This window comes from Beta vulgaris, chromosome 7 (assembly GCF_026745355.1).
Source record: "Beta vulgaris subsp. vulgaris cultivar EL10 chromosome 7, EL10.2, whole genome shotgun sequence".
NCBI lineage: Eukaryota > Viridiplantae > Streptophyta > Magnoliopsida > Caryophyllales > Amaranthaceae > Beta > Beta vulgaris.
The window spans coordinates 20,239,675-20,254,746 of record NC_079208.1 but is presented as its reverse complement, the minus strand read 5'-3'; the positions used below and the strand labels follow the sequence as shown (position 1 = coordinate 20,254,746).

Below are 15,072 nucleotides of genomic sequence, written 5' to 3'. Positions count from 1 at the left end.
TTGCTCAAAATAATCCAACCTTTTGATTATTATTTAATAATCCAACCTTTTAGTTGTATCTGCTCATAATGATCCATGAAACCGGTAACCTGTTAAAGTTGTATTTTTTTTTTTCCATATTTCTTTTTTTTCTTCTCTAACCCCTCCCTCCCTATCTCTCTTCCTCCCCCCTTACCACCCTACTCATCACTTCACCAGGAACCCCCCTCCCCTGCCCTCCCTCACCCCCCTCCCCTGCCCTCCCTCACCCCACCGACCCTCACTGTTAACACCCCCTTCCCTACACCGCCCTTCCCGACCCCACTGTTAGCACCCCCTCCCCTCCACCACCCTTCCCGACCCCACTTTGAGCACCCCCACCAGCCCCCTCCCTCGTAGCAGCGCCTCCCCTCCCCTGGCCCGTAGCAGCGCCTTCCCTCCCCCTCCGCCGCATCCCCCTTCGAATCCCCCTCCACCTCCCGCTCCCCCACATCCCACTTTGAATCCCCCTCCCTCTTCCCCGCATCCCCCTTCGAATCCCACTCCCCCGCATCCCCTTTCGAATCTCGCGGCAGCACCTCCCCCCCCCCCTTCGAATCTCTCTCTCTCTCCTTCTTGTTGATGGTGGTGGTGGTGTTCTTTGGGGGTGGGGTGATATGGGGGTTGTTGGCAGTGGCGGAGGTGTGGGTGAAATGGGGGTTGTTGGCAGTGGTGGTGGTGAGGGTGAAATGTGGTTAGCGGTGGTGGTTGGTACTACGGTGGGCAATAGTGGTTGGTGCCGCGGTTGTGGTGGTGGTGGTGGGGGTGAAATGGAGATTGTTGGGAGTGGCAGTGGTGGTGGTGGGGGTGGGGTGTTGTTTGGTTATTTTAATTAAGATTAATATTGATTAATTAGATCACAATAAATCAGGGCAAGACACGTGTGCAATTAACCTATTCTAATGGTCACCTACCTGTTTCAACAGGTCACGGTGCGTTGTTTGCGAATTGTCCTAAAAGGTTGGATTATTAAATAATAATCAAAAGGTTGGATTATTTTGAGTGAACGGCCCAAAGGTTAGATTATTAGAATCAATTTTTCCTTCAATTAAAAGGTGATAATTTTGAATAATGGTCGCACACGATTAGTACGTCCTTGAATGAAAAAAATGGAAACTTGGCTTCATAGATGGCACAATCTTAAAGCGTTTAACGCCGGAATACCTAGCAGATTGGAGTACTATTCACACTATGCTTGTTTCTTGGCTCCTAAATACTATCTCTCTAAACCTCCGTCCTAGTTTATTATTTTATGATGCTAACAAATTGCAGAATCATCTCAAAGTGTTTGTCTCAAATGGCACGCGAATTTGTCAATTAAAATCAGTAGTGAGTGAGTGTAAGCATGTAATCCCCCGTAAATTTATGAATTTTATAAACATATTTTAATGCATAGTTATTTATATTTAAATATAATTTAGTATTTAAATGATTTATTTCTTTAAAGGTTCACTATTTAAAAGTCAAAGGAATTATTTTAATGATTTAAAGAAGTTAAAATATTTTGTTTAGGCATTCTTCGAAAAATATTTAAAATGTTTATTAAAACACTTTTTGGATTTGGAAAAGGATTTCTAAGTGGGCATGAGGAAGCCCAACATTACTTGGATTAGGAAAAGGACTCCTAGTTGGGTATCGGGACCCAGATACCAGTTTCATCAATCATTAAACTCTATTTTAGCCCAATCACCTTTTCCTAAGCTCACAAGGGAGACCTATATAAACCAAAAACCCCATATCTTTCCCACACAAGTATTTTCTCTCTCCTCCTTCTCCCAAAGTTTCGGCCCTCACTACTAGAAAAAGAGTGTTTTCTCAACACAATTGTCTCAACACTTTACTTAAGTGTTAAATACAATCAATAAAGTGTGTTTTTTCTCAACGCTTTTCTGTGTTGCAGTATTTCTCATCACAGAAAAGCGTCGAGATATTACCACGTGCCCATAACATGTCAACCTAAACCCCGCTATTTTCAAACTTTTTGATGAAAAAATAATTTACTCTCTCTCTCTTAACCGCACGCGTATTAGTCGGTCACCACGTAACCACCTAATAGTAGTGGAATAGTAAGGCAAATTCTCAACCGTAATCTTAGAGCAGCGTTCTTGAACTAGCTAAATTGGGGTGAGCAAATTGATCTTCACATTCAAGGTTAATGCTTTACAAATTCTTCATATTCAAGGTTAATTCGAGCTGCTAATTGACGCAAATTCTGCAAATTACAGGTGACAAATTATGTAAATTCAAGCTGCTAATTGACGAAAACTCCATACTCGGTTGATTTTCTTCTGCAAATTACTCAAGGTCAGTGCCTTTGAGCAAATTCTTCATATTTTGTTGTTTATGAAACGAAAAATGTTCCAGATTAATCCCGACTCTCATTCAATTCGTTCCGACGTAAATTCCCTAATTTCAATATCTTCTTTTGTCCAGTAAACACCTTAGTGAAATTCTTAGGAATTTCGTTGAAATTCAATGGGCATTCTGTGAATTTATGCTACTTTTTGTTTTCTAGGTTGTATTTGCATTAGATTTGTATTTGGGGTTGTGTTATTTCATTGAATTTGCTAAAAGGAGGTCAAAATCTTCCAATTTCATATAAATATATATATAAACTTGGTATTCCTGAAGTACTTACAATTTTCTGTAAAGAAAACACTAACTTGTAATTTCAATTGTAGTTAAGTTATTAGTTTCAAAAAATTTCAAAAAAAAGAAAGATCACTTATTAGTTATATACTGCCATCTTTTCGTATATTATTGAATCCTCCTACTAATAACATCAATGCCGTAACGTTAATGATAAATTTTACAATCCTGTCTTGGTCACAACCGATAGAATATACAACAAAAGTTTTATTTCGATATCCTTCCAACTGTAACGAGTGCAATGTACTGGGTAAAAGTATGATTCGTTCTAATAATCAAATAGAAAGTAACAAAAAGGCAAAGGGGAAAAGGATGAGGGAGATGAAGGACAAGTCTAAGAGAGAGATTCAAAGATGTGGAGCCTATGGAATTATAGGGAAAAAATTGCAGGGACATGAGACAGTGAATAAATATTAAGGTGCATGGATGTATTAGTGTCAGTATTGGATGTATTGATGTATTAGGGTGCTGTCAAAAACGAATGTATGATCTTAATGAGTAAACAAACTTCTATCAAGCATTTTCCTAGGTGATGCAGCCTTCCTTATTAATTTGCTTCTAAAACCAGATAAATCAGTTTTGTTTGGGAAATTGACGACTGAACAGATGGTCTAGTTCAACCATCAAATAGCTTGGTGGAACTGAAAACGAAAAGAGAGGAAAGATAAATCAGTTGTAACCATGCCATTTTAACTGAATAGCTTTTAAAACCAGATAAATCAATTTCATTTGGTTAGGGAATAGAAATTCAAGTGGGGATCAAAGTTGAAGAGTTTGGTGGAACTACTCTTAATTGTTGCTACAGATCCTTCCTAGCATATTCACTATTCCTTAATCATATTGACTGAACTTGAATCTGCCCGAACTGAAATGTTTGCCATATGTGCTTCCGTGACTTTTTTTGGTTCAAATGCTAGTGAGTATTGTAGTTCCTTTAATATCTGTTTGGTTAACCTGTCTCATTATTCTTCTTAGTGTTCTTCAACCTGTCCCCGGTTCGTTTCTATGTCACATTCGCCTGCTTTTTCTCCCCTTACGATTTCTTTTTCATCCAACTGAGCACCCACCCCTTTTCCCTCAACATCATACACAAACTTAGCAATGGTCTCCTATGTAGATTCATAGGCCAGGCTTCAGGAGTCGGAGCGTTTTGACTGAAAACAGAACCACAAGGTAGGGCCTTAAAGTCCTTCCCTTTTATGTTGTTTCTCCAATGCAGTTAAACAGGACTAAAAGGGTGAAGTCTTGTTGTGCATTCCTCATCTTTTCTTTCTAGTCAAACTAGCCATATATATCTCAAAGGATCCGCTCAGTTGTACACACATTGTTGCCTTATTACTCTCAAAGATACGCATCATCTGACATAGTTCTTTTACAGTAGCCTACTGTTCCATTAGGGAGCCAATCCAAGTGCTTTAGTCTTCAAAGTTCAAACAATGAGGTCCAACATATTTATATGATATCTCTATGGGCAGTAATTGGAAAAGCACTAATTTCTTTTTGAAGGACATTCCCCCCTCCTTGCAATTAATCTACTAATTACAGACACATTAAGCTTATAATTAAACATGCTATAATCAAACCTAATTAAGTTTACTTAAACTCAGATTATGTACCACTTAATTTTGTTGCTTCCATATATATATATTGCTAAAATGATATGTACAGCTGAGGATTTTTTAAGCTTCTGCTGAGTTTTTAAAGCTTCTGCTGGGTGTTATTGTCCAAGGGTTTTTTTAAAATTCAAGACAAGGCCTTGCACTGTTATTAGTATGTGGTTTGTAGTGTACTACATATTTCACTTCTAACATCAACTCCCCGCTGCCCCCTAAATTAGCTCCGACTAATACATGTTTCCTATTTACTCTCTGGACTGGTGAATAAGATTATAATAATCGTTGCTTAAGTAGATTCTTTGTTAACACTCATACCAAAAACCCCTTAATGCCTTTAAAAGTAGTTCTGGTGGAGGATTCTTCTATTACAATCTCATAAAATATCAAATCTAAGCCCCAACATTCTATTTAGACGGATTCATGGTGAAAAAGTCCAATCCATTTACTTCCAATTTCCATAAATATGGTATTAATGTAATTGCAGCACTATACATGGGACTGTTATATGAACTATTCCCTGGAATTATTCTCATAGTCAGTAGCATATCAGATTATACAACAGCGAAGTTGAATTTACCTCTATAACATCATATCAGATTATACAACAGCGCTTTGCAAGTCCATCCTTTTGAACAACCCATACAAGCGACACAGAACAAAATGGCTCCTTCATTAAGCTGCACAAATATGAAACTTACTGAACAAGACATCTTTATATGAGAAGAACATGATATAAGTCAACATTTTGTTACTATTTCACACAAGCATGGAAGCTGATAGAAAAGATCCTTGCAATGGAAGATAACTATTTAGTGTTCTTTGGTTATTTAGTGTTCTTATGGTTGATGTTATTGTTGGATTATTGTTAATGTTACCAAGATTTTTCATATTTATATTTAGAAATAGAAAAGAAGTTTGTCTGGTACATAATATTAACTTATTGCTTCATTGACTGCACGTGTATGTTCCTCTGTATGTCCACTCCTCCTCCTGCTTGGTTATTGGTACTTTTTTGTCTATTTAATTGGAAATAACATTGTTTTCGTAGAGATGTTCAAAATATTTTAAATGTTTTTCTATTATTTGCCTCTTGTTTTTCTTCTATTTGAGGCGCCTACTCTTTTTTTGTTTGTACTCCTGCTGCTTGTTACTCAAATTAGCACTATAAGGTTTTAGAGGTCAAATTAGCACTCGTGCTGCTGTGACTTAGTGTTCTACCCCTGAATTTGTCTGAAAATTATATATTGTAATGCTTATCGAGCTCTATGTTATGTAATGTATCTCCTTTGTATTTTGTAGAGGTCAGCCAAGTGTCCAGTCGCTTAACATCTGAATCGCGGATCTATGCTGATAAGGCTAGATACCTAAATCGACAGGTTAGTTGTTACAACAACAATAATTATTTGAAGTGTTATTGCAGTCTTTGATCCGCTTAAATGACTAAATTCAGAGCATAACCTTTATGCTCCTGATACCTTAGATACTCAGGAAGGTATTGATAGTTCGTCAAGGTTGTTTTCCGAGTAAAATTTTTGTTAAACTAAACCTTTATGCCTCTGTCACAAGGATGCAGGGTAAAACATAAAATAGATGAAATGTTAAACATAACTCAATTTTTTTGAAACTAGTTTTATCTGCTAATAATGCAGCTGGGCTCTATGCAGAAAATACGTGTGCTCTAAATATTGGTAGCTTTTATCTGCTAATATTATTCATGAGTATACAATGGTACTTTTGTTGCCCTCATAGTTATGAATGGGGACACATTCTTGTATGATAGATTCGGTTTGCATTGAATAGCTAATCTAATTTTTTTTCCTTTGTTTTTAATGTAGACATACCTATGAAAAAGCTTATATATAATTAGAGTTAGAATTGATGTAAAATATAGTTTATAATAGATAGGGGATAAGCTCAAACGTTCAAAATTATGATAGTATTTAATCTAACATGAACTTTTCGTCTTTATGATTCTTCATATTATTGTTTTGTGTAGCCATGGATACGAGTTGGATTGATTTACGAAATGATGATCCGGCTTTTTATAAAGGTTGCATGACTTTCATTGAGCTAGCTAAAGAGACTCTTAAAGAAGGAAAACTCGATAGTAAGTGTAAGTTGCGTAAATGGTATAGTGCGGATGATGTAGGGGGACATATTTTGTTTAACGGTTTTCACAAGGAGTGTAGGAATTGGATCTTTCACCATAAAAATGATGAAACAAGTAGTACCCAAGGACCTCTTAGTAGCCAAGAAACGATAGTAGGTCGAGACGATATTCGAGGCTTGCTAAATGATGCATTTAGTGTTAGCATTCCACCATCCACTTCTCAACCTCAAGATCAATCTTTTGAAGAACCACATTTAGAGGAGGAAGTATTAGGCGACATGCATGAGGAGGATGATTTCCCTTATGAGGAGGTAGATACTGAACTTCCATCCTTCAATACCAAAGAAGAAGAAATCAAATATAAAAGACTAATTAAAGCTTCTGATGAGGTTCTTTATGAGGGGTGTACTACATTTTCAAAGCTATCATTTCTTTTGCATCTATTTCATCTTAAGTGTATGTTCCATTGGTCTGCCGAGTCATTCACAAAGTTGCTTGAACTTCTGATAGATGCATTTCCTCAAATAATGGAATTTCCGTCATCCTATTATGAGGGAAAGAAGGTAATTAAGGATTTGGGTCTAGGTTATGAGAAAATTGATGCTTATCCTAATAATTGCATGTTGTATTGGGGTGACTTAGCGGAAAAAGATGAGTGCCAAATATGTCATACGTCGAGGTGGAAGGCGACTAAAGGTAAGGAGGGTGATATAAGTGAGAAAGGTAAAGAAGCCTGTAAGAAAGGTGAGCCAGCTAAGGTTATGCGATGTTTTCCTCTTATTCCTAAGTTAAAGAGAATTTACATGTCATCAAAAACAGCAAAAGATATGAGATGGCACAAAGATGATCGTGACAATGATGGTATGTTAAGGCACCCAGTAGATGCTTTGGCTTGGAAAAAATTTGATGAAAAATATCATGAATTCGCCGGAGATCCTCGTAGTGTTAGATTGGGTTTAGCAAGTGATGGTTTTAACCCTTATCGTCTAATGAATACCAATCATAGCACATGGCCGGTGGTCTTGATTCCTTATAATCTACCACCATGGCTTTGTATGAAACCATCATCTTTTATTTTATCTTTAATAATTCTTGGGAAATCTGGTCCAGGGATAGATATTGATGTGTACCTGCAACCATTAATTCATGAGTTAAAAATGTTATGGGAAGGTTTTGATACTTTTGATGCTTATAGTGGGCAAAAATTTAAGCTCCGAGCAGCCTTGCACTCTCCTATTAGTGACTTTCCGGCATATGCCATGTTATCTGGATGGAGTACAAAAGGTTATAAGGCTTGCCCTATATGCACCCATTCTACTAACTCATATAGATTTGGAGGTAAGATTTGTTACCCCGGGTTTCGAAAATGGTTACCTATTGATCATCCTTATCGCAGTGAAGCTGCTTTATTTGTTGATAAACCGGAATAAGGTATTGCTCCAGTTCGTGAAAGTGGATCGGAGGTCTTGAAGCAACAAGAAGGGATCATACATGTTTACGGAAAGACTAACATATCTTCTAAGAAGAGTGGGAAGAAAAGAGGGAGAGGACAAGTTGGTGTGTCTGCTGATGAAGTTAACGATGGTCCTTGTGAGGATGATGTTAATGAAGTTCTTTGGAGTAAAAGAAGCGTATTTTTTGACTTGGAGTATTGGGAGCACACCCTTTTAAGGCATAGCTTAGATATCATGCATATTGAAAAGAATGTGTGTGATAATCTATTGGGAACTCTTTTAGATATGGATAAGAGGAGAGATGATGAAAATGCTAGAAAAGCTCTTAAAGAGTTGGGGATAAGGCCACATCTTTGGCTTCAACCTCATGCGAATAGAGTATCGTACATGCCTCCAACTTCATACACCATGTCTTTAATAGAGAAAGATCGATTTTTAAGAGTTCTGAAAAAGCTGAAAGTTCCTGACGGATATGGATCAAACTTGTACAGGTGTGTCAATGTGAAACAACGGAAGCTTATTAATATGAAAAGTCATGACAATCATGTCATGATGCAAGATATCCTTCCCGTTGCGTTAAGAGCAGCGAAGGCTACAAAAGTGATCGATTTTCTTGACGAGTTATCTTACTTCTTCAAGAGATTATGCTCCAATGTGCTTGATCCAGACGAATCAGATGATGTTCAATCGAAGGTAGAACTTACTCTCTGTAAGATGGAGAAGGAGTTTTTGCCAACTTTTTTCACAATAATGGTTCATCTACTAATTCATTTGGTTGAAGAGGTCAAACTCGGTGGACCCGTTCATTGTAGATGGATGTATCCCATAGAAAGGTTGGTTCACTAGGGGAAAAAAACAGAAGGGCTGCGCTTTTGATAAAAGCGCAGCCCTATGTTTGAAGGGCTGCGCTTTTTTGAAAAAGCGCAGCCCTACAAAGAAGAAGGGCTGCGCTTTTTTAAAAAGCGCAGCCCTTCCCAAGGTGAAGGGCTGCGCTTTTTAAGAGGCGCAACCCTTCTCAATGTAGGGCTGTGCTTTTTTAAAACTAGCGCAGCCATACTAGCTGGTATTTTTTTTTTTTGATACCTATGCATGCGCGCCATTCTCTTTCATTCCCACTTTCCCTCTTTCACTTCTTACCCCAAGTTGTGCGAAAATAGCGAGCACCACCACCACCACTACTTTCCCTCTTTCTCTTCGAGTGTTGCACCACCACCACCACCACCACTACTTTGCCGTAATTCGAGCACCACCACCACCACTACTTTGCTCCACCACCACTACTTTTGCGCACCACCACATTTGCGCACCACCACAATTCGCACCACCACCTTGCGCAGCACCCCCACATTGTGCCCACACCTTGCGCACCACCACCTTGCGCACCACCACCCTTCTTAGTTTCTTCTCTTTTCTTCTCTTCTCTTCTCTTTTCTTCTCTTCTCCACCATTTGAGTGGTTAATTAGGTATGGATTAATTTTTTTTTAAGTTACTTTTGTTTTTGTTAATTGAATTAAATGGTTAATGTGCAATGTGGGTTTTGTCAATTGTAGGAAGAAGAGGCTAAGGAAGGCAAGTAAAGTTCCAAGTATCTCTTTTCTCTTCATTGCTCGTCGTTGGTGTTAAGAGGTAACTACTTTAACATGTAGACAAAGTTGATAATTTATTGATGTATATATGTATTTTTTTAATGTATAATATATTATTTGTTGATATGAGATTGTATGAAAACGCAATGTGATTTAGCTTATATATAAAATAACTAGTTGTTTGAATCATCATCATATATGCCTAGATACCCGTTCAAGACTTACTCATTAGGAGTAAGTCTTGAATAGTCCCCGGTTTGGGACTGTTCTTGGACGTTTGATCTCACTTAGGTGGTGAATGTGTGTCTTCTTTTCAATTCTGAGGAAAATCTTGGCTTATCGTTTCGCTACATTGTTCTCTGGGTACATATGTAGATAAGCAATTATCTACATTGTGTACTTGGAGAACTGTAGGGAAATGCTGCCGGATTTTCCTTAGAATTGAAAAGTTGGCATATATTCACTAGTGAGATTAGACGTCCAAGGATGGGTTAGGTTGGAGTGATAAGGACCTTTGACTGCATGCATACAATTGAACATGTGACTATCTTAGCTTGTTGTATACGTGTGTGATTTGAATATGTGAGTGTGTGTACTTTAATAATGATTGATGCATTATAATGAATGTTGTGTTTAATTATTAGAGGTGGTCTTCTTGAATGAGATGGATCGTACTTGGATGTATGGTAGTCGTGAATCGATTGAGTTTGTGAATGGGGTCTTGGAATTCTGTAGAAGTGCATTAGAATATCAAACATCCTCTGGAGCAGTCGACTTTTATTGTCCTTGTTTGGATTGTAGAAATGTGAGCAAGGTTAGTAGTATACATGTGGTTAGGGAGCATGTCTTGCGCCGTGGGTTTAGGCCTCAATACCACGTATGGATTTGGCATGGTGAGCAGGGGAGGTATATGGGAAGCTCTGGGGTAAAGAATGATGTATGTGAAGAGAAAAAAAGAAGGATGATGATGAGTTAGGGGATGAGAATTTGGATGATGAATTTGGAGATGATGATAGGGATCGGGTAGACGAGATGATACACGAGGTTGAAGATCAGTCGTGTAGACGACCTCGTATTTTTGAGTCTATGTCTCAGGCTGCTGAAAAGCCGTTGTATCCAGGTTGTACAAAGTACACCAAACTTTCGCGGTGGTAACACTGTTCAACATTAAGTCGAACGCTGGTTGGACGGACTCTAGTTTCACATCGTTGTTGGAAGTTTTAGCTGAGATGCTCCCTGATGGAAATGAACTGCCAAAGTCGTACTATTATGCGAAGAAGCTGATGTGTCCTTTGGGTTTAGAGTACGAGCGGATACATGCTTGTCCTAACGATTGTGTGCTTTATCGTAATGAGTATGAGCATTTACATGAGTGTCCACGTTGTGGATTGTCGAGGTACAAGCGTGAAGGAGCTGGAGGTAGTGAAGGACCACCAGCCAAGGTGTTGTGGTATCTACCCATAATACCTAGATTTAAGCGCATGTTCTCAATTAAAGGAGATGCGAAGAATTTGAGGTGGCATGCAGATCGTAGGAAGAAAGACGGTCTGCTCAAGCATCCGGCTGATTCGCCTGAGTGGAAAACTATCGACAGGGTGCATAAGTCATTTGGTAATGAGGATAGGAATCTGAGGCTTGGATTATGTACGGATGGCATGAACCCTTTTGGCAATCTCAGCTCGCAGCATAGTACATGGCCAGTAGTTTTAGTGGTTTACAACTTGCCTCCTTGGTTGTGCATGAAACGCAAGTACATGATGTTGTCGCTTCTTATATCGGGGCCCAAACAACCTGGAAATGACATAGATGTATACCTTCAGCGCTTGTTGAAGATTTACAGAAGATGTGGAACGAAGGAGTGTTAGTATTTGATGCGTATGCTAATGAGATGTTCACTCTGCGTGCCATGCTTTTTTGTACTATGAACGATTATCCAGCTTATGGGAACTTATCTGGGTATAAGACTAAAGGAAAACAACCTTGCCCGATTTGTTTAGATGACATGAAATCTACACACCTTAAGGGCTGCAAACATGTGTATATGCGCACAGAAAGGCTCCTCAGCCGCGACCATCCCTATCGGTTTAAGAAGAAGGCATTCGATGGGACGGTTGAAGAAGAAGTTGCTCATAGACCATTAACTGGTACTGAAGTTTATAATCAGGTGAAGGGCATTGAAACAGTCTTTGGTAAACCTGCTAGTGAGGTTGATAGACCTACAGGATTATGGAAAAAACAGTCCATTTTTTGGAAACTCCCATATTGGAAAGATCTAAAGGTCAGACATTGTTTGGATGTCATGCACATAGAGAAGAATTTTTGTGAAGCTATTATCGCGACACTTATGTGTTGAACCCTAGTTTTGATAATGACAAAGAAACAAAGGAACAAACTAAGTAGTGAACTAATGAATTATTTAAGTGTATGGTGTTTAAGGTATCAATACAAGGAACTGGGAGAATACGAAGTCAATGAAGAAGTCAAGAGAGGATTTCAAAGGCTAAGTAAAGAAGTTTCTATGTTGATACTGGAGCAAGCATTGGATCAAGAATAATAGAAGCTAGGCGTTTTTTTTTTCTAGTTTCAATGTAAAGGAACAAAGAAAGAATGGTAAGGAACTATGGCAGACTATTTGAGAATGAGAGTTTGTTCCTTTGTAAGGAACAAACTAAGTGGCACTTAGCGAATATGTTAAAGGAACTGAGTTAATAAAAGGAACTAGACTTAGGCGTGTAATTATTGTACCGGTTAAAAAGATAATTGAGTAAGTCATGCCTTAATTATAGGAAATTAGTTATATCTAATTTCAAATGATAAAATCAGTTTTAAAAAGAAAAATCTGTTTTAGAAAAAGATTATATTTTTTGGAAAATAAGATAATAAATATCCGGTTGTTAGAAAGATTTTATTTCAAAGATATTATTTTCTTAAAGGTTAGAAATTCAGTTTTAAAGATAAAAAGAGTTTATAAAAACTGATTTTCGGATAAAGCTCAAGGAACTCCTATTTCTTAGGAGTAATGGCTGCATTTTATCCATGTTCATTTATAGTTCATGGGATCATGGGACATGATGTAAAACGTGTTCCTTAGGGGAAGGAACATCATGGGTTAATGGACTAAACATGTACTCTAACATTAATCCCACGTTCTTCATGATTAACACTATAAATATAGAAGTCTAGCTAAGTTCCAAATTGTGTCTGACTAAGTAATTAAGTGAGTTTAACTTATTAAGTGTCAGTGCCTTCATTCTCTCATAATAGCCATTTGTTCTTTGCCTTCTTACTCTAATTCCACTAAGCTTATTTCGATAAATCGTATTTTGGTTTTTGGGGTAAGGGAACTTTGAGTGAATTCTGTAAAAGAGAGGCTTTGAGTAAAGCTTGTATGTGTGAGAAAACTTCGAGTGAAGTTGAGAGGAACTGCTGTTAAGGGAACAGTGGCTCAGGAACTTGAGTTTAGGAACTCAAGGTGTGGCTCGAGTTAGAATTAGGTTGTAACAAAGTTGTTTGGCCTAATTAGTGATAGTGTTGAGTTTAAAATCCCTAGTGGTCGAGGTTGTTTCTTCTTGTTGGGCCCAAGAAGTTTTTCCTCGTAAAAATCCCTTGTGTTCCTTTAGCTTGTTCATTCGTTTAAGTTTTAATTTCCGCAAAAAGTTACGTTTATTTCTACACCTACAATTCACCCCCCCTCTTGTAGTGTTCCTAGGGAAATAACATTATGAATATTCCGGGCAAGACAAAAGATGTTAAGGCGTCACGACTTTACTTGGAAAAAGAGGGGATTCGACCAGAGTTGCGGGCTCAGAAAAGGGACGGAAAGAATAAGAAAAGAGGGGAGGAAAGGGTTGATGATGAAACTCAAAAAGTAAAAAGGTGGAGGATTCGGAGAAGAATTATTTGCCACCAGCTTGCTACACGATGTCGCGTGCAGAGAAACGGAATTTTTGCGAGTCATTGTATGGCATTAAGGTCCCTACTGGCTACTCATCGAATAAGAAGCGCTTTGTTACCTTAAATGGTGAGTTGAAGTTATCGAGTATGAAATCGCACGATTGTCATGTCATGATGCAAGTATTCTTACCGATTGCAATTCGTGGGATACTTCCAAAGCATGTGAGGCACACCATTACAGAACTGTGTTCATTTTTTCATTTAATCTGCAGCAAAGTCCTAGACCCGTCGACCCTCGATTCCTTGGAGTCCAGAGTAGTTGAAACTCTATGCAAATTTGAGATGTATTCCCCCCCCCCCCCCGCATTCTTTGACATTATGGTCCATCTCATTGTCCATCTAGTTCGAGAAATTAAGCTGTGTGGTCCAGTGTTTTTGAGGTGGTGCTATCATTTTGAGAGATATATGGGAACTTTGAGGGATAAAGTTCGGAATCCTGCACAACCAGAAGGTAGTATAATTCAAGGGATTGTGGGTGAAGATTAGTAATTTTGTGGCTGAGTATTTTGCTAGTGTTGATCCTGTTGGACTTCCGACATCCCGACAAGAGGGCAGACTTGAGGGCAAGGGTATAATTGGTTCAAAATTGATCACACCTTCCGTAGAAAAGCGTAAACAAGCTCACTTATTTGTATTATATCACGTATCAGATGTCCATCCTTATTTAAGTGAACATATGGAGGAAGTAAGTGTTAGCAATCCTGGAAAAGAAGTGAGGGCATTGACGCAAATGCATATCAAGACTTTCATTGATTGGTTTCATAAACGAGTACTCAATGATTTGGATGAAAGTGTTCCTGAAACAGTCAAGTGGTTAGCATTTGGTCCTCGTGAAGCTGTACGCTCTTATGAGGGTTATGATATTAATGGGTATACGTTTTGGACTGAACGTCAAGATATCAAGTCAAGATCGCAACAAAATAGTGGTGTTTCACTTGTGGCGTCGTCTACACAATATGCAAGCTCGAAAGATAAGTCGCCTGTACATGCTGAAAGCAACTATTATGGGCGAATACAAGAAATATGGGAGCTGGACTACTGTACTTTTAATATTTACCTCTTGTGTTGCACGTGGGTTGACAATAATCGACGTTGTGTAAGAAACGATGATCCTTGCGGTTTCACTCTTGTTGACCTTAGTCGTCTACGTGAAACTGAGGAGCCATTTGTAATTGCATCACAAGTCAAGCAAGTATTTTTTGTAACTGATCCTGCTGATCATAAGTGGTCAATGGTAAAAGGAGTATCCTCGGTATTGGTGATGTTGATAATGAGGAAGAATATGATGCATTTGAAGACCTCCCCCCTTTTACCTATCCTGAAATTTGTGTGGAAGATGATGTAGATCACAAGGAAGGGATAAATGTACTTGAGGATCCTGTGAAACGGCAGAAGGTCAATAAATCATGAGACATAAACTTAGGTGTGTAATTTCTCCATTTCCGGCCTATTTTGGCCTTTTCGCTCCCAAATCGTACTTATCGAGTGATTTAACCCCAAATTTTCTTTGAACATGATTATATGATGTATAATGTAACTAGTATGTAGATTGTTAGGCGTTAATTTGTTGTCGGTTGCATTTCGGGAACGAAAAGGCCATTTCCGGCCTATTTTGGCCTTTTCGCTCCCAGATTGTACTTATCGAGTGATTTAACCCCAAATTTTCTTTGAACATGATTATATG

General features: G+C 38.4%; 1 protein-coding gene, 1 long non-coding RNA gene and 1 other non-coding gene across 3 annotated transcripts; all 3 read left to right on the top strand.

Moving 5' to 3' along the window:
* Positions 1-2,044: 2,044 nt before the first annotated feature.
* LOC130592073 (uncharacterized) lies at positions 2,045-5,662 on the top strand. Its single transcript, XR_008970230.1, has 3 exons — positions 2,045-2,169; positions 2,244-2,322; positions 5,583-5,662. It is a non-coding gene; the product is annotated as an uncharacterized LOC130592073 (long non-coding RNA).
* Positions 5,663-6,281: 619 nt separating this feature from the next.
* Positions 6,282-8,693, top strand: LOC125491800 (uncharacterized). The gene is made up of 2 exons (XM_048633884.1): positions 6,282-7,731; positions 7,837-8,693. The coding sequence occupies exons 1-2, from the start codon at positions 6,282-6,284 to the stop codon at positions 8,691-8,693; spliced, it is 2,307 nt and encodes a 768-aa protein (XP_048489841.1).
* Positions 8,666-8,783, top strand: LOC125492164 (small nucleolar RNA SNORA17). The gene has a single exon (XR_007268608.1). It is a non-coding gene; the product is annotated as a small nucleolar RNA SNORA17 (small nucleolar RNA).
* Positions 8,784-15,072: the final 6,289 nt, after the last annotated feature.